At 39.0% G+C, this 27819-nt stretch overlaps 1 protein-coding gene across 2 annotated transcripts in view; it reads left to right on the top strand.

Annotated features, from left to right (window-relative positions):
* The window catches only part of LOC115221408 (GDP-mannose 4,6 dehydratase), a 91934-nt gene that overhangs the window by 45835 nt on the left and 18280 nt on the right, over positions 1-27819 (top strand). Inside the window, exons 3-9 of one of the 2 annotated variants that reach the window (XM_029791588.2) lie at positions 6084-6171; positions 9293-9307; positions 15656-15765; positions 17653-17845; positions 19107-19211; positions 21351-21478; positions 23930-24048. In XM_029791588.2, the coding sequence (XP_029647448.1) occupies positions 6084-6171; positions 9293-9307; positions 15656-15765; positions 17653-17845; positions 19107-19211; positions 21351-21478; positions 23930-24048 (758 nt within the window). The remainder of the gene's footprint in view (positions 1-6083; positions 6172-9292; positions 9308-15655; positions 15766-17652; positions 17846-19106; positions 19212-21350; positions 21479-23929; positions 24049-27819) is intronic. The other variant, XM_029791589.2, reaches the window with a different exon arrangement.

Here is a 27819-nt window from a genome sequence, read left to right as displayed (position 1 = left end):
ATTACAGCACTAAGGCAGCGAGCTGGCAGAAACGTTAGCATGCCGTGCGAAATGCTTAGCGGTATTTTGTCTGCCGTTACGTTCCGAGTTCAAATTCCACCGAGGTCGACTTTGCCTTTCATCCTTTTGGTGTTGATAAATTAAGTACCAGTTACACACTGGGGTCGATGTAATCGACTTAATCCCTTTGTCTGTCCTTGTTTGTGTCCTCTATGGTTGACCCCTTGTGGGCAATAAAGAAATAAGAAACGTTAGCATGGCTTAGCAGTATTTCGTCTATCTTTATGTTCTGAGTTCAAATTCTGCTGAGGTTGAATTTGCCATTCATTCCTTCAGGGTCGATAAATCAAGTACCAATTACATACTGGGGTTGATCTAATCGACTGACCCCCTCCTCCCCCCAAATTTCAGGCCTTGTGCCTAGAGTAGAAAAGATTATTATTATTATAGCACTCCATTGGTTATGATGACAAGGGTTCTAGTTGATCCAATCAACAGAACATCCTGCTCATGAAATTAATGTGCAAGTGGCTGAGCGCTCCACAGACACGCATATCCTTAATGTAGTTCTCGGGGGAGGTTCAGCATGACACAGAGTGTGACAAGGCTGGCACTTTGAAATACAGGTACAACAGAAATAGGAAGAAAGGGTAAGAGAAAGTTGTAGTGTAAGAATACAGCAGGATTCTCCCCTATCCCTGCCAGAGCCTCATGGAGATTTAAGTGTTTTTGCTCAATAAACACTCACAGCGCCAGGTCTGGGAATCTAAACCGTGATCCTATGACTGTGAGTTCACTGCCCTAACCACTGGGCTATTGTGCTTCCACCATACATATTTCTTTATTACCCACAAGGGGCTAAACACAGAGGGGACGAACAAAGACAGACATAGGTATTAAGTCATTAACATCAAACCCATTGTGTAACTGGTACTTAATTTATCGACCCCGAAAGGATGAAAGGCAAAGTCGACCTCGGTGGAATTTGAACTCACAACGTAACGGCAGACGAAATACCACTAAGCATTTCGCCCAGCGTGCTAACGTTTCTGCCAGCTTGCCGCCATTACATGCTTACATGATGACTGTCAATTTGTAGACATGTATGACTTATCACTGACAAAGCAATTCCTGTGTGAGCGATACCTTATAGACCCCCCTCACCCTATTGACATGATTCAGAGATAAGCCAGAGCAAGAAATCTGGTGCTGATATGGGTCACGGGGCTCAGGAATGTGGGAGCGCTATGATCACAAGCAAAAGCTCTCAAATGTACATAACCGGCTTTATATCAAAGTGACTTCCGAGAGACATGCTTTAACAAAAGCTGAAGGGATCCTCTCTCTCTCAGTGGTCTTCTAGAATGCTAGACATAGACCTAGAATTTCTGGGGACCCCCATGCTACTGCTCAATAGTTGTTGACCCTATACTGGGTTCACCTGCCCTTTTGTCTTGTTTTTGGTGATTTTCCTCATCAAGCTTATATATATGTGTGTGTGAGTGTGGATGTTTGTGGTCTGTGTTTATCCCCTTGCTATCGCTTGACAGCTGATACCGGTGTGTTTACACCCCCGTAACTTAGCGGTTCGGCAAGAGAGACCGATAGAATAAGTACTAGGCTTACAAAGAATAAGTCGTGGAGTCAGTTTGTTCGGTTAAAAGGCAGTGCTCCAGCGCGGCCACAATCAAATGACTGAAACAAATAAGTGTAAAAAGAGTATATGTGTGTGTCTACTCTTTTTTTTTTTTTTTTTTTTTTTTTACTCTTTTACTTGTTTCAGTCATTTGATTGCGGCCATGCTGGAACACCGCCCTTAGTCGAGCAAATCGACCCCGGGACTTATTCTTTGTAAGCCCAGTACTTATTCTATCGGTCTCTTTTGCCGAACCGCTAAGTGACGGGGACGTAAACACACCAGCATTGGTTGTCAAGCAATGCTAGGGGGACAAACACAGACACACAAACACATACATATATATATATATATATATATACATATATACGACAGGCTTCTTTCAGTTTCCGTCTACCAAATCCACTCACAAGGCATTGGTCGGCCCGGGGCTATAGCAGAAGACACTTGCCCAAGATGCCACGCAGTGGGACTGAACCCGGAACCATGTGGTTTGTCAGCAAGCTATTTACCACACAGCCACTACTGCGTCTATACCACTACTGCGCCTATGCCACTACTGCGCCTGTATATACATGTGTGTTTATGTATGTGTGGTGTGTGTGTATGTGCTATTTAATACACAGCTGCTGCACTTTACAAGCTGCGTGTATGCACACATGAGTAAAGAGTTTATCAATGATAAAATGACATTGTCTTCCTCTGATTAGCTTCGACTGTAACTGTGGGAAGCCTTTTGTGTATGAGTGTATAGGGAAGTGAGTGTGACCTCCGGGTGGAGGGACTTATGGTGCAATGAATGGAAATGGAAAATAAAAGGGCTCTAGAGACATAGAAACAGGGATGTGCAGATTGATGAGACAAATGATAATAAAAGATGAAAGCGGAAGAAAGAAAGGACGATAGAAGAAGCAACAATAATTACTCAGTTCTTATTGCTGTATCATGCCATGACAACAACAGATAGCCACAATTGCTACAATGAAAATAAAGATTTCTTTTGACTAGAAACAATGTTAATGTTTCTAAGGGGATTAGGGCAGCGAGCTGGCAGAAACGTTAGCACGCCGGGCGGGGATGCTAAGCGGTATTTCGTCTGCTGTTACATTCTGAGTTCAAATTCCGCCGAGGTCGACTTTGCCTTTCATCCTTTCGGGGTCGATGTAATCGACTTAATCCGTTTGTCTGTCCTTGTTTGTCCCCTCTGTGTTTAGCCCCTTGTGGGTAGTAAAGAAACAGGTATTTTGTCTGCTGCTACGTTCTGAGTTCAAATTCCGCTGAGGTTGACTTTGCCTTTCATCCTTTTGGGGTCGATAAATTAAGTACCAGTTACGCACTGGGGTCGATGTAATCGACTTAATCCGTTTGTCTGTCCTTGTTTGTCCCCTCTGTGTTTAGTCCCTTGTGGGTAGTAAAGAAATTGGTATTTCGTCTGCCGCTACGTTCTGAGTTCAAATTCTGCCGAGGTCGACTTTGCTTTTCATCCTTTTGGGTCGATAAAATAAGTACCAGTTACACACTGGGGTTGATGTAATCGACTAGCTCCCTTCCTCCAAAACTTTTCAAGGCCTTGTGCCTAGAGTAAAACTAATAATCTTAAGGGGATAAAGGTAATGAGCTGGCAGACTCATTAACATGCCAGGCTAAATGCTTTGTGCTATTATTTTGTTTGTAATTATGTTCTGAGTTCAAATTCTGCCGAGGTCAGCTTTGCCTTTCATCCTTTCAGGAGTCAATGAAATAGGTACCTTGTGAATTGATTTGGTAGACAGTAACTGAAAGAAGCCTGTTGTAGATATATATATGTATGTATGTATATATTTGTGTGTGTTTGTCTGTATTTGTCCCCCCTGCCATCCATTGTTTGGATGTTGGTGTGTTGGTGTGTTTACGTCCCCGTAACTTAGCTGTTTGGCAAAAGAGACCAATAAAATAAGTACCAGTTGGGCACTGGGGTCGATGTAATTGACTTACCCTTACCCCGAAATTGCTGGCCTGGTGCCAAATTTTGAAACCAGTATTTCTAAGGGAATAATCTAAGACAATTGACTTGGTCCTCAGTGTATTACTGATATTTTTTCTGTTTGTTATTTTATTTGCAATATATGGTATTTATTACTGTAGGGTAGCAGCAATGTGCACCTCGTGGGGGAAGGGGCAGCCCTTGAGTTTGCCATCCCTCCACAGGGCCCCAAAGCCTATCTGGGCTAGATCCCAAACCTGAATTCTTTTAGGGAGACCACACCAAAAAAAAAAAAATAAAAGCATGTCAGTTGAAGAAAAATTCGTTTTATTTATAGAGGGAAGACTTTTGGAGGCTGCTGGAAGGACACTTGAGTGCTGCATGTAGGCTTGGGAGCTACGGTTAAAAACTGCTATTTTTCCAGTATATGTGTGTATGTATGTATGTGTGTGTATATATGTATGTGTGTGGATGTATATATATGTGTATGTATGTGTGTATGTGTATTTTTCCTTGTTTGTGTATGTGCATTTATACACAGCAAACCCAAATGTGTCGCCTTCACTGGATCATTACCCAGGGTAGACCATCACCCTCGACGCCCCTTCCTTTCATCTACACTGCTGATTTATTATTTATTTATTACAATTAACTCCAAACTGAGTGTTTAGCAGTTACGTGATGGTTGTGGCTGTAGTGTTTGTCACCTGTTGCCATTCTACTACGTGGAGCCTAGTAAATCCGGCATAAAAATAGTAGCTTGCTAACCAACCACATGGTTCCGGGTTCAGTCCCACTGCGTGGCACCTTGGGCAAGTGTCTTCTGCTCTAGCCCTGGGCCGACCAATGCCTTGTTAGTGGATTTGGTAGACGGAAACTGAAAGAAGCCTGTCGTATGTATGTATGTATATATATATATATATGTGTATTTGTGTGAGTGTTTGTGTATGTGTGTTTGTCCCCCTAGCATTGCTTGCCAACCGATGCTGGTGTGTTTACGTCCCCGTCACTTAGCGGTTCGGCAAAAAGAGACCGATAGAATAAGTACTGGGCTTACAAAAAAGAATAAGTCCCGGGGTCGATTTGCTCGACTAAAGGTGGTGCTCCAGCATGGCCGCAGTCAAATGACTGAAACAAGTAAAAGAGTAAAAGAGAGTAATACCAACTTAAGGCTATTTCTAAACATGTTATGACTTCGACTTGACCTTAAACTTTGTTTCCGCTGAATGTGTATTGTTAGATTTGAAATAAAAGTAAACATTGGCCGTGTTTTTACTACTAGAATATGAAGTCCATTGCAAGTGAGAAATGTCAGCTGTCTTAGGCGACTGACGAATTTTTTTATGCAAGTTGTAAATGACGTAATAACGTATAAAAAAAGTGAAATGTTCAAGGGAGGTAAATCGTAAAGAAATACAACAGTCATAATGATATGCACGCATAAACACACACACACACGCACGCACACACACACACACACACACACACACACACACACACACACACACACACACACACAACAAGCTTCTTCCAGTTTCTGTCTACCAAATCCACTCACAAAGCTTTGGTCAGCTTGAGGCTATAGTACCAAGGTGCCATGCAGTGGGACTGAACCTAGAACCATGTGGTTGGGAAGCTTCTTACTTGTTTCAGTCAATATAGACTGTGGCCATGCTGGGGCACTGCCTCGAAGAGTTTTAGTTGAACGAATTGTTTCTCCGTTATATATTTTAACCCTCTTGTTACCATATTTCTGTTGAGATGCTCTGTGTTTCTTTCAATTAGTTTTAAATATAACAAAGGATTTAGTAAAATAACTTAGTTATGATTAAGCTGGTATTAGGAACGTAATTTGTGAGTAAGGTTTGATGGAAGACATTTGAGAGCCAGTTTCAGCCATGTTGGTAATGAAAGGGTTAAGAATTGTTACTCTATTATATATTTTAACCCATTCGTTACTGTATTTATTTTGAGATGCTCTGTGTTTCTTTCAATTAATTTTAAATATAACAAAGGATTTAGTAAAATAACTTAGTTATCATTAAGCTAGTGTTAGGAACATAAATTGTGACTAAGGTTTGGTGGAAGATTTTTAATTCAAAACTTTTGAAAGCAAGACATTTGTACTACAGAGCCAGAGCCGGTTTCAGCTGGGTTGGTACTGAAAGGGTTAAACAGCAATCTATTCAGATGAGTCATTGAGGTAGATTTTCTACACTTGGGTACTGCTTCCAAGAGTAAACTATTTGCTTGGCGGTAAAAATCATAGATAAATATACCAATGAAACCCTCTCCACCTGTTCTCTTCCTTCCCTGCTGTTCCTCTTTCACCACTCTCCCCTGTTGGAATTACTTAGAATATACCTATGACATTTAAATTGTGAAAGTATGTTATATAGGAGGCCCATGTCTTTTTGATGTATTTTGTTTATATCCAGAACCTGTTCTGCGAATCCTGTATCACTTGTATGTTTTGTATTTCAGGTCCATGGAATCATACGAAGGGCCAGCACTTTCAATACCCACAGGATCGAACATTTGTATGCTGATCCGAAAACCCACCGTGAAGGATGTGAGAAAACCCTTTAATCTCTATTAACTTTTTCAGTTGCAATTATATATTTACGAGGGATGTGTGTGAGTGTATCACCCTAACATCGCCACCACCACTATCATCATCATCACCATTTTAATTTCTTCTTTTCTATGTTTGCATGTGTCATGCGGAATTTATTGCAGCAGATTTTTTTTTTGTAACTGGATACCCTTCCTGTAGCCAACTGTCCCCTATTTCCAAGTTGTTGGACGCATTTCCATGGAAGATTGTAAATGAATGACACAGCTTGTATGACTCTGATGCTCATTTACAGCTACAAGCCAATATAAACACTTGAACTCACGCACATATACTCTCTCTCTTTACTCTTTTACTTGTTTCAGTCATTTGACTGTGGTCATGCTGGAGCACCGCCTTTAATCAAGCAACTCGACCCCGGGACTTATTCTTTTGTAAGCCTAGTACTTATTCTATCGGTCTCTTTTGCCGAACCGCTAAGTAATGGGGACATAACCACACCAGCATCGGTTGTCAAGCAATGCTAGGAGGACAAACACAGACACACAAACACACACATGCATATATATATATATATATATATATATATATACATACATATATACGACGGGCTTCTTTCAGTTTCTGTCTACCAAATCCACTCACAAGGCTTTGGTCGGCCCGAGGCTATAGTAGAAGACACTTGCCCAAGGTGTCACGCAGTGGGACTGAACCCGGAACCATGTGGTTGGTAAACAAGCTACTTACCACACAGCCACTCCTGCACTTATGGTGGGCTTCTTTCTATTTCTCTCTACCCAGTCTACTCGGCTCTGTTACAGAAAACACTTGCTGTAGGGGCCATGAAGTAGAACTGAACCCACGACCATATAGCTGGGAAAATCATTCTTAACCACACAGCCAGGTCAGCACCTACATATATGGCAGCCTCAGTGAACAGGCAAACAAGTGAAACACATATGAGGTGGTATGAAAAGATTACTAGACTAGTTATGTTTAATAAAAAAAAATAACCTATTTATGTAAGTTTCTGTTTACCAAATCCACTCACGAGATTTTGGTCAGCCCAATACTATAATAGAGGACACTTGCCCAAGGTATCCCGCAGTGGGACTGAACCCAGAACCATGTGGTTGGGAAGCAAGCATCTTACCACATAGCCTTTGCTTCTCTCCTCTCTCCTCTCTCCCTATATATATTATATATTATAAATATAAATATATAATATATATATATATATATTAATAGTTATCGCCAAGCTAACGTGGCAGTCCAAAAAAACGGCAGCAACGGCAGCATTCCTCCTATTTTTCTGAACTGCCATATTAGCTTGGCGATAAGCTATTATATGGATGTATGGATGGATGGATGGATGGTAGGTAGGTAGGTAGGTAGGGAGTAAATCCAAATTTACAGGGAAAAATTAGATTTAGGATTAAATCTAATTTTATAGTATAAATCATCATCATCATTAATATATATATATATTAAATATATATATATTAAATTAGAGATAAAACCACTATTAGGCAAATCAAACAGTGAAAATCATAAACCAATACATAGAAATAAAATTAATTAATAAAAGACATATAAAATTCAAAATTTAAAATATTTAAATTAAAGTTAAAATTTAAAAAATTATTAAATTAATAATTTATACTTATAAATTTTTAAATATATTAATATATTATTTTATTATATATTATTATTATTATTTTATATATATATATATATATAATATATTATATATATATAACTATCAAAAAGTATTAAAGAGTTTAATATAAGATAAAGAGTAAATATATATATAAGTATATGTATTTGTACATGAATTTATACATCCTTTCTAATGTGGGTGTGCTTAAAAAGTGTAATATCATTTCTAAATATGTAAATGATTTATGCGATATTACATATCTGAAATAATCAATTTAATATTATCAATGATGTTCTTTTTTGACCAATTTTTCTTTCTTATCCACAAATTATACTCGAAGCCACAAGTTCACTTATAGTCAAGGGGAATAACTCTTGGAGAATTAAACCAACATAAGGGAAGTAACTAATGATTGTTTTTGCATTCGGCTGATTCTCATCGACTGACACAAAATTTCGCAACTGTAACCGGATGGATAGAGAGAGACAGAAGAGAGGAGAGAGGGGAACCGCTAACTTTTATTGAAGAGGCAACGTTCCATAGTCACATTGTTCGGAACGTGTGTGTGTGTATTAATCAGCCGAAATTGCGAGGATAAAAGGCTTCAAATGACCCGTCCTTGTTTTTTTTTGTATCGTCTATCTGGATGTTTTGTTGTCCCTTTTTGTATTACCTAGTTGTCCGGATGTTTTGCGTTCTTGTCCCTTTTGTATTATATATATATATAATATATATATATATATATATAATACAATATGTGACCTCGTGTGTACCGTTGTCGATTTTTTTTTTCCTCTGTTTTCCCCTCTCTAGATCTTTCCTTCTCCTATGTTTCCGACGAAGAGCTCCGCTCGAAACGTTAAACCCTCCTTCTTTCCTTCTTTCCTGAGCGTCCAATAATACTATATTTGTTCCACGTCCTCGCGTTGTTGTGTCTTTTTGTGCTTTCTTGTTTGGATTAACTATATATATATATATATATATATATATATATAGGTGAGAAAGTTGGTGTGTGAAAGCATGTGGTTGAATATATAGAAAATAGTAAAAAGTGAAAAAACTACAGAAGGCTTGTTTTAAAAGGTTAAAAAATATATATTTGTGTCAATATGTCTGAAGAATGTTATAAATTTTTTTCATACAATGACATAGTTTTAGAAGAAATGACCGGTTTCGCGTTCAGCTTTTCAAATTTCTTACATCGTTATGTTTACGTTGAGAAGAGATGTCATTGTATGAAAAAAATTTATAACATTCTTCAGACATATTGACTCAAATATATATTTTTTAACCTTTTAAAACAAGCCTTCTGTATTTTTTCACTTTTTACTATTTTCTATATATATATATATATATTTATATGTTTATATTTGTGTGTGAATTTAGTTGAAATTGTGTACTTGTTTGGTCATATTTTGTTTTAAAGTAAGCAATTTTGTTTTTTTTCCTCTTTTGAAGCCGCCAAAAATGCAGGTAGGTATTGCTTTCAAAACCAAAACAATGGTATAACTGGTAAAGGTCATAATTTTCATAACAGACTCATCAACACTTGTTACTCAACAGAAGTTGCCCAATAGCTGATTCTCAGCAGAAGCTATGGACAATAAGTTTTTCTCAAAAGACTCTTAAATGTCAACATTCGCCTGAACACACTCAAGACACTTGACAGAAAGAATTCTAAACAAATTGCTTGACAGAATACACTTCAGAAGATGAAGCCTGAATATAGTTACTGGACAGAAAATATTCCACGACTGATCCTCCCTTTCTGATAAGTTACACTCGACAGAGTTACTCTTAACAAAGTTGATCAAAAACTTGTACCTGACAATCCACATTCAATAAATAAGACATTAATATTGATATGTGTCCCTTGCTCCACCACCACAGCTCCCTTCTTATTTGTTCCCTCTGTGCACCTTCTTGTACATTGAAGACATGCCCTGATACATCGTCTCCACTGTCCTTTCTCCCTTCTTTCCTGCTGAGGATACCCAGGTACCTCCTCTGCAACAGGACACATTTTCCTGTCTCCCTTTAACCTCTGTACATGTGACAATGTCAATGCTGCCCTCAACTCTGTGAAGAGGTCTTGTCTTGTGTGTTATGAAAAAAAAAAAAAGCACCCACTACACTCTGTAATGTGACTGACGTTAGAAACCTTATTAAAGTAGACGATGGAAACCAATACAGCCCTCAGGCTAATCTGATTCTGTTGAATCCTCCAACCCATGGCAGCATGGGACACAGACTTTAACCCTTTCATTACCAACCCGGCTGAAACCGGCTCTGGCTCTGAGTGCAATTGTCTTGTTTTCATAAGTTTTGAATTAAAATCTTCCACCAAACCTTACTCACAGTTTATGTTCCTAACACTAGCTTAATGATAACTAAGTTATTTTACTAAATTCTTTGTTATATTCAAAGTAATTGAAAGAAACACAGAGCATCTCAAAAGAAATACAGTAACGAAAGGGTTAAACAGCAATGTTGATGACAAAGCTTGACAATTGGTACCTGACGTATGATGACATTAAGCTGATGTAATTTTGAGAGAACTCCTCTTTTCATTAACAACTTTGTGCTACGATGTTTAATCTTCATCTCATAATTTCATTTCTCCATCAGCTGGTTAAATGTCTGGGATAAGTTTTTGTTAATTCATCATCATCATCATTGTGATTAAATTATAAATTTTAAAGCTGGAGCATTTTCCAGTATTTTTCACCCAAAATCATGTAATCATTTTGGCCTGATCTCCAATCGTCAAATGTCTTATTCCTGGATTTGTACATGGTACCAGATTGGCTTCGAATTAAAATGTTTTATTTCTTGAGGATATTTACATTTTCACACAAGCCTACAGGCTTGTAAATAAATAAAAAGGTAAAGAAAATGTTATTACCATCTTATGGCTAGAAATAAAAGTTGCTTGTCTGAAAGCTCATGAGAGTCAGTGAGGTCATAAAAACCACCAAAGAGAAGAAAAATAGTTGGGCTGGCCAGATCGAATGACTGAAAGACAACAGATGGACAATTGGGGTGACGGAATGGACGTCAAGAAAATGGACAAGATCAAGAGGTCAACCAAAGATGATCTCACCTGCTACATGGAACCTCCATGGCCACAACTGGCCAGAGACAGATGATGGTGGAAGGGATCCAGGGAGATGTTCCTCCATCAGCAGCAATGAAGCCCTGGATATTAAGTATTGGATTGGTCAGATCCTGTCAAGTACTATATACACTTCCAGGAATAAGGCATCTGATGATGACTGGTGAGCAAGTTGACAGAAATATATAAGTACTGATTGAGATACTGAGGCAGTACTCATCTCTGATGATGAAATTAATCTTTTTTGGGGAAAATCACAATTTGTTTGTTATCTATTTCATTCTACTGGGTCGATTTCATATTAACACATTATCAGCTGATATTGTGTTGGACTAACTGGTTGTTTCTGGACATATTACTTATTGTTAACTCTTTTTTTTTTTTTTTTGCGTTGGAGACAATGCTTGATTGTTGTGAATTCTCTTTCTGAAGTTCTGTGCACATGCATGTATGTATGTGTGTGTGTGAGAAAGAGAGAGAGAAGAGCATCTGCATATGTATTTATGTGATATATATATATGTGTGTAAGGCGGTGAACTGGCAGAATCGTTAGCACGTCGGACGAAATGCTTAGCGGTATTTCATCTGCCGCTATGTTCTGAGTTCAAATTCCGCCGAGGTCGACTTTGCCTTTCATCCTTTCAGAGTCGATAAATAAAGTACCAGTTTCGCACTGAGGTCGATGTAATCGACTTAATCCCTTTGTCTGTCCTTGTTTGTCCCCTCTATGTTTAGCCCCTTGTGGGCAATAAAGAAATATATATATATATATATATATATATATTATATATATATATATATATATATATATATGTGTGTGGTGTGTATAATTATAAGATCTGAAGATATGTTTCCTAGCTAGCTAGGAAACATATGTACCATGGATTTTACTTGTTCCACTCCTTCAATTTGGATGTGTGTGTGTGTGTGTGTGTGTGTGTGCACCTCGCAGCAACTTCATATTAATTTTTTCTTTTAAACGTTTGTGTGTGCCTATAATGTATGTATATGTTTTTGCATATGCATACATTAACCAAGCTTAACATGCAGGTATCTCCACACCAGCTTCAGCATATGCTTCTACCACCACCACCACTGCTAAGCACTGCCATCCTCACATGCCTACCACATCTCTGGACTTTTCTTTTGATCTTTGTAGTAATTGCAACAGGTTTTATGTCAGTTTATTTTGATTACAATAGTCAAGGATTATGACTGGATTTAGTAGATGGAAACTGAAAGAAGCACATTGCATTGCATTGCATATCTGTGTGTGTGTGTATGTGTGAGCATGCATGCACATGCACGTTTGTGTATTCCATGTTTAGACACCATGCGATGGTTGTAAACAAGTATCATTGTTATACAAGTGGGGTTGTTCCTTTCTAGTATTCTGTTGAAAACGTATCGGGCCTTGGGAAAATATTACTTTGCTTGGAAGCAGATAAAGGCTGGTGACAGAAAGAGCATCTAGCATCTGCCTCATCAAATTCTGTCAAATCCATCCAACCATGGAAAAGTGGGCATTAAATGGTGACAATACTGTGTGTGTGTGTGTGTGTGTGTTTTGTTTTGCATCCATGTTTCCGTGCTTGAATGAGACAGATGGTTTTTACATGTTTAATGCAGTTCTAGATACACTTTTCCATGACTGCGTGGATTGACTGGAATTTGCTGAGGTAGATTTTCTGCAGCTAGATGCCCTTCCTGTCACCAACCCTTACCGATTACCAAACAAGCTTAATATTTACCCTTGGCCAAACGTGTTTTATCATTGAAGACTAAAAGCAAACAACACTGCTTGTATGACAGGGATGCTCATTCTGTAGCCATTGTGTAATGTTATGACAAGGGTACATGCTCACATGCACATGCACACACAACACACACAAACATACATGAATACATGCATGCACATGCACACACATGCACATGTACACACATGCACAAACTCACAAATGCACACATGCACAAACACACACACGCACACACACACATGCACAAACACACACATGCACAAATGCACATATGCACAAACACACATGCACAAACACACACATGCACAAATGTACACATGCACACACACACACACATGCACAAATGCACACATGCACAAACACACACATGCACAAACATACACATGCACAAATGTACACATACACACATGCACAAACATACACATGCACAAATGTACACATGCACACACACACACACATGCACAAATGCACACATGCACAAACACACACATGCACAAACATACACATGCACAAATGTACACATGCACACACACACACACATGCACAAATGCACACATGCACAAACACACAAATGCATGCGTATGCACTTGCACACATGCACATACAAATGCATGCACACATGCATGCATACATATATAGTGGTTAGGGCACTGCACTCACAAACGGGGGATCATAGTTTCAATTCCTAGACTGGGTGGTGCACTGTGTTCTTCAGCAAAAAACTTCATCTCGTGTTGCTTAGCAATCACTTTGACACCTGACACGTGGTACACAGTGCAACTGTTCAAGCAATGCCAATTTGATGAAGAGAGTAAGCTAATGTGTGGCACATACATTTGATCACTATAAACAAATCATTCATGCAGGTTGTATGGCAAAGCTGAATGCCAATATGTCGTCTTCAACGGGAGAGTCCATCATCACATATATCTATAATACATTAAAAGTCAGATTGAATCTTGCTTGCTTGCAATGTTACTCAGCCAAACTAACACATAACTGGAAAATACTATGAATTAAGTTTACTCTGAAATGTAAATATGAATGGAATGGAACAAACTTCATGTAAATTGGATGAGTGGTTGTAGATAATGGGAAAAGTCTCCAAAATTAACTTAATTCTGAAAGGGAAGTAATTCTTACCTTTTGATTAGACACAGTGAATTGACAACGAAAAAATACAATTTGTTTTTTTTAACAGTAAATGTTTCTATTTTCACTCTTGTTAAACACAATATTTTAATCATTTAGGAATATTTTTAAGTGAATGTGATTTCAAAAATGTAAGTTGTTTTTACAATAACTATTTATATTTTAGCTTTCTTTAAACAGATAATATTTTAATGTATTTTTAAAAATTATTTACAAAAATTTTTTTGGCATATTTGAAAAAATATTTTAAAGTGAAATGACTTTAAAAATACGGTAAATATTTCGTAAAAGACCTGTTTGTAACCTCGGTGTGAAATAATGTTCTTCCATAGGTTTTTTTCAAGTGCATTCAACGTATCTCACCTCCAAAGATTTGGCTGCTATTTCTAGGATGCTCTACCACATAACAATTATTTGCAATAATAAACCTGAAATACCTGTTACATGGTAGCAGGGCGTGCAAGAAATAGCAGCCAAATCTTTCCTTTTCTGATGAAAGGAGCCACTTACACATGATTTCAATGTCACATTCGTTGAAAGCATTCAAAATAACCAAGAAAAGAAAAAAAACCTACAAAACAAAACTCTGTTACTGGGAAACTCAGACTTTCCCAGTGACCCAATGGGTCATGGGTAGTCTAGTATATATATATATATATATATATACACACACATACTAGACAATCTGTGACCCATTGGGTCACTGGGAAACTCTGAGTTTGGAGCAACCTCAAGAATAATCAGCCAAAATTGCGAGGATAATCTGGTGCTTGACTGAGGATAGAGGGCTTTGTATTGTCTATCTGGATGTTTTGTGTTCTTATCCAATTTTGTATTTATATATATATATATATATATATATATATATAATTTAGAAACATTGTTGTTCCTAAATCTCTCAGTGAGGGATATTCTGTTGCAGCACTTTAACAAATTTTTACCAAACTAATGTGGCAGTCCCATTTTGGTGGTGAATGCTGCTGCTCTTTAGCCCCAGGAAACATTGTCTCCAGCTGGCTATACAACACACAATCTGTGTCCTTATATTTTCGAACAAGGGAGGTTAGCACCCCCACCCAGCACAAAGCAGCATCTATGGACCATACAGTTTCATCGGCACAGAATAATCCTTCAGCTGAGATGGCACTGCTAAACACCTGTTTGAAAATATATATATAATGTTCTGAGTCGATATTGATGAGATTCTTACGGCTTATTTTCAGTTTCAAGTTGGGGGTCTGAATCAATTATAAGAGTTGAGTCATGGTAGGTGTGGGCGTGGTGTCATCTCAGGTTAATGATTCCTGAGGCATCATCATACATAGAGCTGATGATGTCCACAAGTGCTCCCATCGCTGGTGGCCTTGTACCAGCCTCAGTCCTCATCCCAGCCCCACTGCACCCTCCAAAATGACTTTTGACCCTTTAGCATTCAGATTATTCTGTAAAATGTAACGCTTGTGTATTCACACCATGTAAAATTAATCTTGTATCATTTCATGGCTTTGAGATTTCAATGATGTGATTCTTTATTTTTAAAATGACACAATAAAATAGCTATGAATGACTATATCTGACTAGTTTGAACATAAAATAGGTAAAATATTTTAGCCGGATATGGTTGGTTTAAACACTAAAGGGTTAAGCCTTTGGAGGTGAATAAGGAAATAAGGGTAATAAACGGAGAAGAGATGGGTGAACTTGGGTAAGCTTAGGGAGCAGAGGACTTCGTTGTCTGATGCTTGTATTGTTGCTGTTTTTTTTTGTTGTTTATTGTGATATTTGGTCTTTTGGCAGCTATGCATCTCCACTACGGAGACATGACTGATAGCACTAACCTTGTGAAGATTGTGAGCGACGTACAACCTACTGAGATATACAACCTTGCTGCACAGAGTCATGTGAAGGTAAGAAGATGACGAAGCTGATTTGGGGTGGTGGGTCTTCTCATCGTTTATTTCTTTCCGTCTCTCTTTGGTACATACACAAACATATTCAGATACCTATTTCTTTACTACATACACAAGGGGCTAAACACAGAGGGGACAAACAAGGACAGATGAACAGATTAAGTCAATTACATCGACTCCAGCGCGTAACTGGTACTTAATATATCGACCCCGAAAGGATGAAAGGCAAAGTTGACCTTGGCGGAATTTGAACTCAGAACGTAACAGCAGATGAAATACCTATTTCTTTATTACCCACAAGGGGCTAAACACAGAGGGGACAAACAAGGACAGATGAACAGATTAAGTCGATTACATCAACCCCAGCACGTAACTGGTACTTAATTTATCGACCTCGAAAGAATGAAAGGCAAAGTTGACCTTGGCGGAATTTGAACTCAGAACGTAACAGCAGATGAAATACCGCTAAGCATTTTGCCTGGCGTGCTAACGTTTCTGCCAGCTTGCCACCGCCACACCATTCAGATACCTTTATACACAAACCATCCACCAAAACAGAATTGATACTAGTGCTGGTGCCACATAAAAGGCAATTGTGTTGGTGCCACATAAAAGGCAATTGTGTTGGTGCCACATAAAAGGCAATTGTGTTGGTGCCACATAAAAGGCAATTGTGTTGGTGCCACATAAAAGGCAATTGTGTTGGTGCCACATAAAAGGCAATTGTGTTGGTGCCACATAAAAGGCAATTGTGTTGGTGCCACATAAAAGGCAATTGTGTTGGTGCCACGTTAAAAGCATTGGTGCTGCTGTTTCCTCATCAAGAAAAAGCATCCAGTTAACACTCTGTGGAGTGGTCGGCATTTGGAAGGGCATCTGGCTGTAGAAGCCCTGCAAGAAAAGACAATGGAACCTAGTGTGGTCCCTGGCCGTACCAGCTCTGGCTAAACCATCCAAACTATGCCATCATGGAAGACGAACTTTAAGTGATGATGCTCACACACACACACACACACACACACACACACATGCACATATGCATACACACATGCACATACGCATACACACATGCACACATACACACACATGCACACACACACACACACATACAGACATACACACATATGTATTTGTGTGTCTGTGTTTGTTCCCCCAACATCGCTTGACAACCAATGCTGGTGTCTCTACATCCCCGTAACTTACCGGTTCAGCAAAAGACCCCGATAGACTAAGTACTAGGCTTATAAAGAATAAGTCCTGGGGGCGATGTGCTCAAGCATGGCCACAGTCAAATGACTGAAACAAGTAAAAGAGTAGAGTAAAGAGTGTATGTATATATATATAATAAATTAATAAATAAAACATATGCATATATACATACATATATGTACGTACGTACATACCTCTATATGTATATATACACGCATATATGGGTACAGGACACCAAAAAAACGTCGAACACAATGAGAAACTTAAACATAAACACAAAACCAAGGAAATGGACATTTCTTTTAAACAACGAAAAAATAGAGTACAGGACATACAAAACAAGGAAAATTCCCCTTCTTCAGTCGCCTTAGTTTCATCTACTCCACGTTTTGAAGGTCAAGGCGATACATGTCTTCAATAAAACTTTCCTTCCCGCGAAAATCAAATTAAATAAAATTTGAGAATTTTTTGCGGAGAGGTAAAAATGGTAACAAAAACAGGACAGTAATGACAGTACAAAATATAAACAGTAAAAGACAGGACACGGAGAATAACAGTAACACAAACAAGAAGGGCTGTTAAGCCAAATGAGATATATATAAGAGAGAGATGCACATTTATTTGTATTTTTAAAATTCCGAAAGTACCTTAATGCAACTGATTTCATGATTACAGGTGTCTTTCGAACTTGGTGAATACACAGCCAATGTAGATGCTGTTGGCACCCTTCGACTACTTGATGCAATCCGTACATGTTCTCTAAGTGACAAAGTAAAATTCTACCAAGCCTCAACCAGTGAATTGTATGGAAAAGTACAAGAGATTCCACAAAAAGAGACCACACCGTTTTACCCTCGTTCACCTTATGGTATGTAACCCTTGTTAGATTTTCCATTCTGCATGTTCCTCTCAATTAACTCTTAGGGTTGATAATATTAATTAAACCCTGCCTGACAAATTTCTGATCTCTTGCTTTTTCAAGAAACAATTATTATATTTGGTAAAATGGTAATTTAAGAATTTCCTAAATCTCGCATATATGATTGTATTGGGTTGTCCGGAAAGTTTGTGCCAATTTATAGTAGTTTACCTTTCGACTTGTTTTAGAACACGGTTGAGTCCATAAATTAGGATTTGACTACACCTCTATTTAGAGCACAGTTTAAGCTATCTTTTCGTGGAAGAAGGTTTATGTTCCTATAACCTGAGTTAATTCTGTAACCCTTTAAAATGGAAGATAAGAAAGTTTATTTTCGGCACTTGATGCTTTGGGAACCAGACAAAAATTGCTGCAGCTCGGCTGGGATGTGTTACCCCACTCTCCATATTCACCAGATATTGCTCATTCGGATTTCCACTTATTCAGGTCTCTGCAGAATAGTCTTAATGGTAAAAATTTCAATTCCTTGGATGACATAAAAAGATACCTTATTGAATTCTTTGCCATGAAACCACCTCAAGAAGAGGGTATTTTCAAGTTAAGGGAAAGACGGAGATGCATTATGCAACAAAATGGTTCATATTTGGTTGATTAAAGACGTAATGACAAGTATTTATTGACCTTTTCCTTTCCTTTAAAAATCAACTCTAACTTTCCGGACAACCCAATATATTAGACATGTTTGAACATCCCAATGTGACTGAAAGCTTTTGAACATGTCTGCTCAGTCAGAGCTGGCTTGGTGCTAAACAACAGCTGTTATCACATTGGCTTAAGCTGGATAACAATGAATGTATAACATACAGCAACTGTTATTCTATCTATCATGGTGGGTGTAATGTCAACCCTCTTATTGTATAAAGAACTAGCAGGGTTTATGAAGGACGATGGTCTGAGAATAGTCATGTGTGTTGGATGCTAACCAGGATAGCCTGGGTAGTCTCTTCTTGAGGACTTTCAGGTTTTAAGTTCAAACTGGCCAGATCCAGCCTCTCACACCCACCCTATAATGTCATTCTAAGAATAAATAATCCCAGTATCAAAATCCTGAAGCTATGACATAAAAGATGATTAGTCAAAAACAGAATAACCAGAATGCTAAAGGCATAGTCCTCAAGTAATCCTTCACAATATAACCTTTTTTTTTTTGATCTTGTGTAATATTTATTTGGTAATCTTCATTTGACAGGAGCCGCCAAGCTCTATGCCTATTGGATTGTTGTCAACTACCGGGAAGCATACGACATGTTTGCATGCAATGGTATATTGTTCAACCACGAGAGTCCCAGACGAGGTTTGTTATTTTCCAGTTTTCCTTTTTCAATGATTCTTTTTTCTTTGTTTATTATCATTTGTATTCTTGGTTAGATCATCATCATCTTCGTCATCATTATCATCGTCGTCGTCGTCATCATCATTGTCGTCGTCATCATCGTCGTTGTCATCATCGCCTTCGTCATCATCGTCTTCATCGTCATCGCCTTCGTCATCATCGTCTTCGCCGTTATCGTCTTCACCATCATCGTCTTCGCCGTCATCATCTTCGCTGTTATCGTCTTCGCCATCATCGTCATCTTCGCCATCATTGTCTTCATTTGTCATCGTCTTTGCCATCATCATCTTTGTTCATCATCGTCTTCGCCATCATCGTCTTTGCCATCATCGTCTTCACCCTTCATCGTCTTCATCATCATCATCTTTCGTCATCATCATCGTCTTCATCATCGTCTTCATCATCGTCTTTGCCATCATCGCCTTTGCCATCCTCATTTTCATCATTCTCATTGTTATCATCATCGTTGTCGCCTAAAATCCACTTTCCCATGCTTGCATGTGTCAGATGGAATTTGCTAAGGCAACACTCACCCGTTTCCAGGCGACATGATATTTCCCCCATGGCCAGATATGGTTTCCATGGAAGACAGGGTGATGCATGTTTGCTATCATCACATGATGTCTAGACAAGAGTACAAATACACAAACACACACACACTCACTCCTGCATGTATATATACATATACATCATATAACGCCTGTTTTCCATGCTGGCATGGGTTGAACGGTTTCACTGGAGCTAGTAAGGTCAGGGGCCTCAACAGATTCCAGTGTCTGTTCTGGCCTGGTTTCTACTGCCGGACGCCTTTCCTAATGCCAAGCACTCCACAGTGTGCACAGGGCACTTTCTATGTGACACCATCACCAGTGCTTTTAACGTGGCACCAGCACATATATGCATTTATATGACAAGCATCTTTTAGTTTCCAGCTACCAAATTCACTCATAAGGTATTGGTTGACCTGGGGCTACCATAAAAGACGCTTGCCCAAAGTGCCATGTAGTGGGATTGAACCCAAGACCACATTGTTTGGAAACTAGCTTCTCGACCACACAACCTCGTCTGCCCCATTGAGTGTGGACTGATTACATTTCCAGCTATAAATCTAAGTTGTATGAGTTTGTATGTGAAGTAGTCTTTATTCTTATACAGCTTTCACTTATTGTCCTGTCGTCAATTATACCGATTGCTCAGTCTGTTAGCGTTTATTAGTCTCTAATGAAATTGAAAAAAAAGAAACGAAGGAAAGTTATGTCCCTTGAGAGAGTTACCTCCACTTACGTTCTTGACAAGTTTTGTCTTTGCACACACACACACACACACACACACAACACACAAACATACACAAACACATACACACATAAACACACACAAACGAACACAGACACGCCACACACACATAAACAAACACACATAATCACATACACATAATCACACACACATAATCACGCACACATAATCACATACACATAATCACACACACATAATCACACACATATAATCACACACATATGATCACACACACATAATCACACACACACATAATCACACACATATAATCACACACACATAATCACACACACATAATCACACACATATAATCACACACATATGATCACACACACATAATCACACACACACATAATCACACACATATAATCACACACACATAATCACACACACATAATCACACACATATAATCACACACATATGATCACACACACATAATCATACACACACATAATCACACACATAATCACACATACATACTCACACATACATACTCACACACACATACTCACACACACATACTCACACACACACACTCACACACACATACTCACACACACATACTCACACACACACAATCACACACACATACTCACACACACATAATCACGCACACATAAACAAGCACACATAAACAAGCACACATAAACAAGCACACATAAACAAGCACACATAAACAAGCACACATAAACACACACAAACACACACAAACACACACACACGTAACACACACACACGCGCATGCACACACATTCTTATTTCCTACAGATTCTTACGTCTTTTTGTTTTGTTTTACAATTTTCCAGGTGAAACTTTTGTAACCCGCAAAATAACTCGTGCTGTGGCTAAGATTACCCAGGGGAACCAGGAATTTGTTGAACTCGGTAACCTGGACTCCAAACGAGATTGGGGCCATGCTAAAGATTATGTGGAGGTGAGTGAGTGGTACACTATTTCGTGTGTGTGTGTGTGTGTGTGAACATTTGTCATGTAGTGTCATTCTCCAGAACACTTTCAGCTTTTATAAATATTTGTTCTCATGTGTAAAAGGATTCGAGCGAGGTTGTTGCCAGTACCACCTGACTGGCCCCTGCCAAATCAAGATTGGAGCCTGGTGCAGCCATCTGGTTCGCCAGCCCTCTGTCAAAATCGTCCAACCCATGCTAGCATGGAAAGCGGACGTTAAACGATGATGATGATGTTCATTCATCAATGTTGTGATTGCTAATCAGTTGATAGAGCTGTTAGATGTAGGAGAAATTGCTTCACAGCAATCGTTTTAATTCTCTGTGCTGTGAGTTCAAATCCTGCCAAGGTCAATTTTTGCCTGTCATCCTTTCAGGGCTATAAATAATATGCCAGTCCCTTAGTGGAGTTGATTGATTGATTGATTCCCTTCTTCCTTCTTTCTTTCTCTCTTTTTATATGTTCTATCATTTTGTAAACTTTTGGCGATGGTGGTGCCATGTAAAAAATGCACTGGTGCTGGTGCCACATGAAAATACTGGTTCTGGTGCCATGTAAGAAGCATTGGTGCTGGTGCCATGTAAGAAGCATTGGTGCTGGTGCCATGTAAGAAGCACTGGAGCTGGTGCCATGTAAGAAGCATTGGTGCTGGTGCCATGTAAGAAGCATTGGTGCTGGTGCCATGTAAGAAGCATTGGTGCTGGTGCCATGTAAGAAGCATTGGTGCTGGTGCCATGTAAGAAGCATTGGTGCTGGTGCCATGTAAGAAGCATTGGTGCTGGTGCCATGTAAGAAGCATTGGTGCTGGTGCCATGTAAGAAGCATTGGTGCTGGTGCCATGTAAGAAGCATTGGTGCTGGTGCCATGTAAGAAGCATTGGTACTGGTGCCATGTAAGAAGCATTGGTGCTGGTGCCATGTAAGAAGCATTGGTGCTGGTGCCATGTAAGAGCATTGGTGCTGGTGCCATGTAAGAAGCATTGGTGCTGGTGCCATGTAAGAAGCATTGGTGCTGGTGCCATGTAAGAAGCACTGGAGCTGGTGCCATGTAAGAAGCATTGGTGCTGGTGCCATGTAAGAAGCATTGGTGCTGGTGCCATGTAAGAAGCATTGGTGCTGGTGCCATGTAAAAAGCATTGGTGCTGGTGCCATGTAAGAACATTGGTGCTGGTGCCATGTAAGAAGCATTGGTGCTGGTGCCATGTAAGAAGCATTGGTGCTGGTGCCATGTAGAAGCATTGGTGCTGGTGCCATGTAGAAGCATTGGTGCTGGTGCATGTAAGAAGCATTGGTGCTGGTGCCATGTAAAAGCATGGTGCTGGTGCCATGTAAGAGCATTGGTGCTGGTGCCATGTAAGAAGCATTGGTACTGGTGCCATGTAAGAAGCATTGGTGCTGGTGCCATGTAAGAAGCATTGGTACTGGTGCCATGTAAAAAGCATTGGTGCTGGTGCCATGTAAGAAGCATTGGTGCTGGTGCCATGTAAGAGCATTGGTGCTGGTGCCATGTAAGAAGCATTGGTGCTGGTGCCATGTAAGAAGCATTGGTACTGGTGCCATGTAAGAAGCATTGGTGCTGCTGCCATGTAAGAAGCATTGGTGCTGGTGCCATGTAAGAAGCATTGGTACTGGTGCCATGTAAAAAATGCACTGGTGCTGGTGCCACATGAAAAGCACTGGTTCTGGTGCCATGTAAGAAGCATTGGTGCTGGTGCCACATAAAAAGCACTAGTACTGGTGCTACAGGAAAATTACTGGTGCTGGTGCCACATGAAAAGCACTGGTTCTGGTGCCATGTAAGAAGCATTGGTGCTGGTGCATGTAAGAAGCATTGGTACTGGTGCCATGTAAAAAGCATTGGTGCTGGTGCCATGTAAAAAGCATTGGTACTGGTGCCATGTAAAAAGCATTGGTGCTGGTGCCATGTAAAAAAACACTGATGCTGGTGCTACATAAAAAGCACTGATCCTGGTGCCACATAAAAAGCACTGATGCTGGTGTCGCATAAAAAGCACTTAGCTGGTGCCACATAAAAAGCACTGATCCTGGTGCCACATAAAAAGCACTGATGCTGGTGTCGCATGAAAAAGTGCTGGTACCACATAAGAAGCACCCAGTACACTCTGTAAAGTGGTTGGCAATAGGAAGGGCATCTAACCGTAAAAACCAAACGAAAATGGGCTATGGAACCTGGTGCAGTTCCTGGCCTCACTAGCTCCTGGTCAAACCGTCAAACCCTTGCCAGCAGGGAAAACAGATGTTAAATGATAAAGACAACAAGGATGATGTTAGTGTATGCGATTTGAAGGACGTCTGGCTGCTTGTTCTAGCAAGGAGAGTGACTATATAGAGTCTTGCTTGTTTGTTTGTGGTTTAAACTGTAATTACCTTTCGCTCCTTTCTCTCTCCCATCATTTAAGGCCATGTGGATGATGCTTCAGCAAGAGGAACCTGAAGACTTTGTCATTGCAACAGGGGAGACGCACAGTGTACGCGAATTCTTAGAGGAAGCATTCCATGTTGTTGGAACTGAAATCCAGTAAGTATCACTCGGAACCTTCAAAGAATCTGTTTAAGAAGACACTTTCACAACTTAGAAGCAGACTGTCTTCATTTTAAGGAATTAATTTTTTTTTTTTTTCAGAATTATTTATTTATTTTGTTAGTATGTGTTTTCATTTCTGTGGGTACCATCTTTGGTTTCTCTTGTAGTAGTTGCCATGCAGTTCTCTAAACAAATGTTTAAGCATGCAAACCCTATTGAGTGTGTGTGTGTGTATATATATATATATGTATGTGTCTGTGTATATGTATGTGTGTGTGTGTGTATATGTATGTGTGTGTGTGTATATATGTATGTGTATGTGTGTATATATGTATGTGTATGTGTGTATATATATATATGTATGTGTGTGTGTGTGTGTGTGCGCATATGCATGTGTGTGTGTATATATGCATGTGTGTGTGTATATATATGTATGTGTGTGTGTATATATGTGTGTGTGTGTGTGTGTGTTCTGCATTGTTATAACCAGAAATGGTTCTGATGAAAGTAGCATTAATATTTTTTAGGTTGTTCAATTTTCCTCAACTGATCATTTCAACACCCTTAATAATAATAATAATTAAAAGTTTTTTTCCCCACAAGGGCAGCTTGGGGAAGGTGGTGGACGAGCTGATTATGTCGACTCCAGTATTTAACTGGTACTTGATTTATCGACCCTGAAAGGATGGAAGGCAATGTCGACCTTGGTGGAACTTGAACTTAGAACATAGCAATGGGTGAAATGCTGCAAAGCATTACATCCAGCATGCTAACGATTCTGCCAGTTCACTGCCTTATAATTATAATAATACTCTTTACTCTTTTACTTGTTTCAGTCATTTGACTGCAGCCATGCTGGAGCACCGCCTTTAATCGAGCAACTCGACCCCGAGACTTATTCTTTTGTAAGCCCAGTACTTATTCTATCGGTCTGTTTTGCTGAACCAGCATCGGTTGTCAAGCAATGCTAGGGGGACAAACACAGACACACAAGCACACACATGCATATATATATATACATATATACGACGGGCTTCTTTTCAGTTTCTGTCTACCAAATCCACTCACAAGGCTTTGGTTGGCCCGAGGCTATAGTAGAAGACACTTGCCCAAGGTGCCACACAGTGGGACTGAACCGGAACCATGTGGTTGGTAAACAAGCTACTTACCACACAGCCACTCCTGCACCTGTAATAATAATAATAATGATAATAATAATCCTTTCTACAAAAGGCACATGGCCTGAAATTTTTTAGGGAAGGGAACTAGTTGATTACATTGACCCCAGTGTTTCACTGGTACCTAATTCATAGACCCCCAAAAGGATGAAAGGCAAAGTTGACCTCTGCGGAATTTGAACTCAGAACGTAAAGATGGACAAAATGCTTAGCGACATTTCGTCCGGCATGCTAACGATTCTGGCTTGCAGATACTAATAATGGATTCTCACTGAGGCACCAGGCAAGCAATTTTTTTTTAATTTAAAGGGAATGGGATAGTTGATTTAGTAGTTTGTTTAATTGACCTCGAAAGGACGAAAGGCAAAGTTGACTGTAGCAAGATTTGAACTCAGAATGTACCAACCTGGAACACATACTGCAAGGTGTTTTATCCAATGCCCTGATTTTTTGCCAATCCACCACCTTCGTCATAGTAACAACAATGCTAATAACCCTTTAATAGTAATAACAATAATAATAGTAACAAAATAAATGCTGCAAAATACATAGAAATCTTTAAGTGTCTGTCGAACTGTTTAACTTCAAAAAAAGTAGGAATGGTTGAAAATACAATTCTGTACTGGAGAAGGCATTTAGCTTGTTAGGTAAACACAAAAATCTAGTTTAGTGATGTTGTTGTTGTTGTTACTACAACTCCTATTAACTCTCTGTTATATTTTTAATCTGCTTCCAATGTTAAAGTGTTTTCCATGAGGTCGCTTCCCTTTGATAAATTTTCAGTTTATGGAGGTTAAAAAGTAAAATAAGCAAGCTGTTTTGCTTTTCCTTCTTCCTTTCCTTCTCTCTCTCACTTTCTTTTTTTCCTTCTTTCTTTCTTTCTTTCTTTCTTTCTTGTGTTTTATTGAAGACCTTTCAATTTCCATCTTTACGTTTTTCCTTCTTTCCTTCTCTTTCACTGACAACCATTGACATGCTGTATGTGCCTGTAATGTACAAATGCTTGCACATGTGTGTGTGTGTGTAATGTATGAATGCATGCACGTGTCTGTGTGTGTGTGTGTAGGCATGGCTGTTTGGTTACAAAGTTTATTTTCCAACCACGTGGTTTCAAGTTTAGTCCTCCGGGCATATGGCATAGTGGTCAAGAGCGCGGACTACTAACCCCAAAATTCTGAGTTCGATTCCAGACAGTGACTTGAATAACAATCATAATAATAATAATAACAACAACAACAACAACAACATTAAAAAATACCTTAGCAATGAGAACCCAGGTTTGAAATTTCCCAAAGACACCTGATGAAGGCTGGAGAGTACATCAGCAGAAATGTCATGTTAACAACAAACAAGATGGGGACAAATATCCGTCAAATGGTAAATAATGTACAGCATGGTTCCTTGGACAAGTGCCTTTTACTATAATACTGGATAAGTAAAGCCTTGTGAGTGAATTTGGTAGAAACTGCAAGAAACATCTCGTGTGTGTGTGTGTGTGTGTTTACCTCTTTGTCAGTTGCAAATGAACATCATCATCATCATACAAGTAGTATTGTTTGTTTCCTATAATCTGTGGAAACATGTCTGGTCATGGGGAAGTTAGTTTTACTTGGAAACTGGTGAGGATTGGCAACAGGAAGGGCACCTGGCTGTAGAAAATCTACCTCGACAGATTCTGTCCAGCTCAAGCAAGCATGAAGAACTGGGTGTTAAAACAATGATAATAAAATACACACACACACACACATGCAATAAGCTTCTTTCAGTTTTCATCTACCAAATCTACTCACAAGGGTCTGGTTGGCCTGATGCTATAGTAGAAGACACTTGCCCAAGGTGCCACTCAATGGGATTGAACTCTGAACCATGCATCTGGGAAGGAAGCTTCTTACTACACAGCTATGCCTCCACTGTTAGCCACTACACACATTTTTTTTCTGTGTCCCTTTCTGTAGAAGAGCATAGGCTCGAAACGTAAAATACTTTTTCTATTCCTGAGTGTTATACTAATGCATCTGTTTGTTTTGTACACCACCTGTCTTCTTCTTTTGTTTTTTTATGAATATATATATATATATGGTTGGTCTATGGGGTTACCCTGGGTTTCACATACATAAAACGCTTAGATTTACAGCGTTTCTTCAGACCCTGGGACTATGACTTCTCTAGCAAGTGGCCTCTCTAAAGATCAGCCATATCTATCTTTATTTATGTTCTCTACTGCTCTATAACTTAGAGTGTGTTTCTTTTTGGGATTTATGATTTACAGAAGATATATATATATATATATATATATGTATGTATACCTATAAGAGGGGTGACCACTACATGGATATCCATTATGCTAGAAGTAGATCCTCTATGGTCTTTCCACGTAGTGGTCAATCCTCTTGTATGTATGTAATATAATTTTTCTGAATCTTCAGATGTTTGTATATGCTAGACCACCGGTTTTAAATTGATATTAATCAAATTAATATTCAATTTATCACCCTTATTACTTTAAATTTAAATTTATATATATATGTGCAAGTATATATATATATATATCTAAATATCCATCTGTCTGTCTGTCCATCCACTTACA

This window comes from Octopus sinensis, linkage group LG18 (assembly GCF_006345805.1).
Source record: "Octopus sinensis linkage group LG18, ASM634580v1, whole genome shotgun sequence".
In the NCBI taxonomy this organism is placed as follows: domain Eukaryota; kingdom Metazoa; phylum Mollusca; class Cephalopoda; order Octopoda; family Octopodidae; genus Octopus; species Octopus sinensis.
The sequence above is the reverse complement of the archived record's forward strand: the minus strand, read 5'-3'. Positions and strand labels throughout refer to the sequence as shown.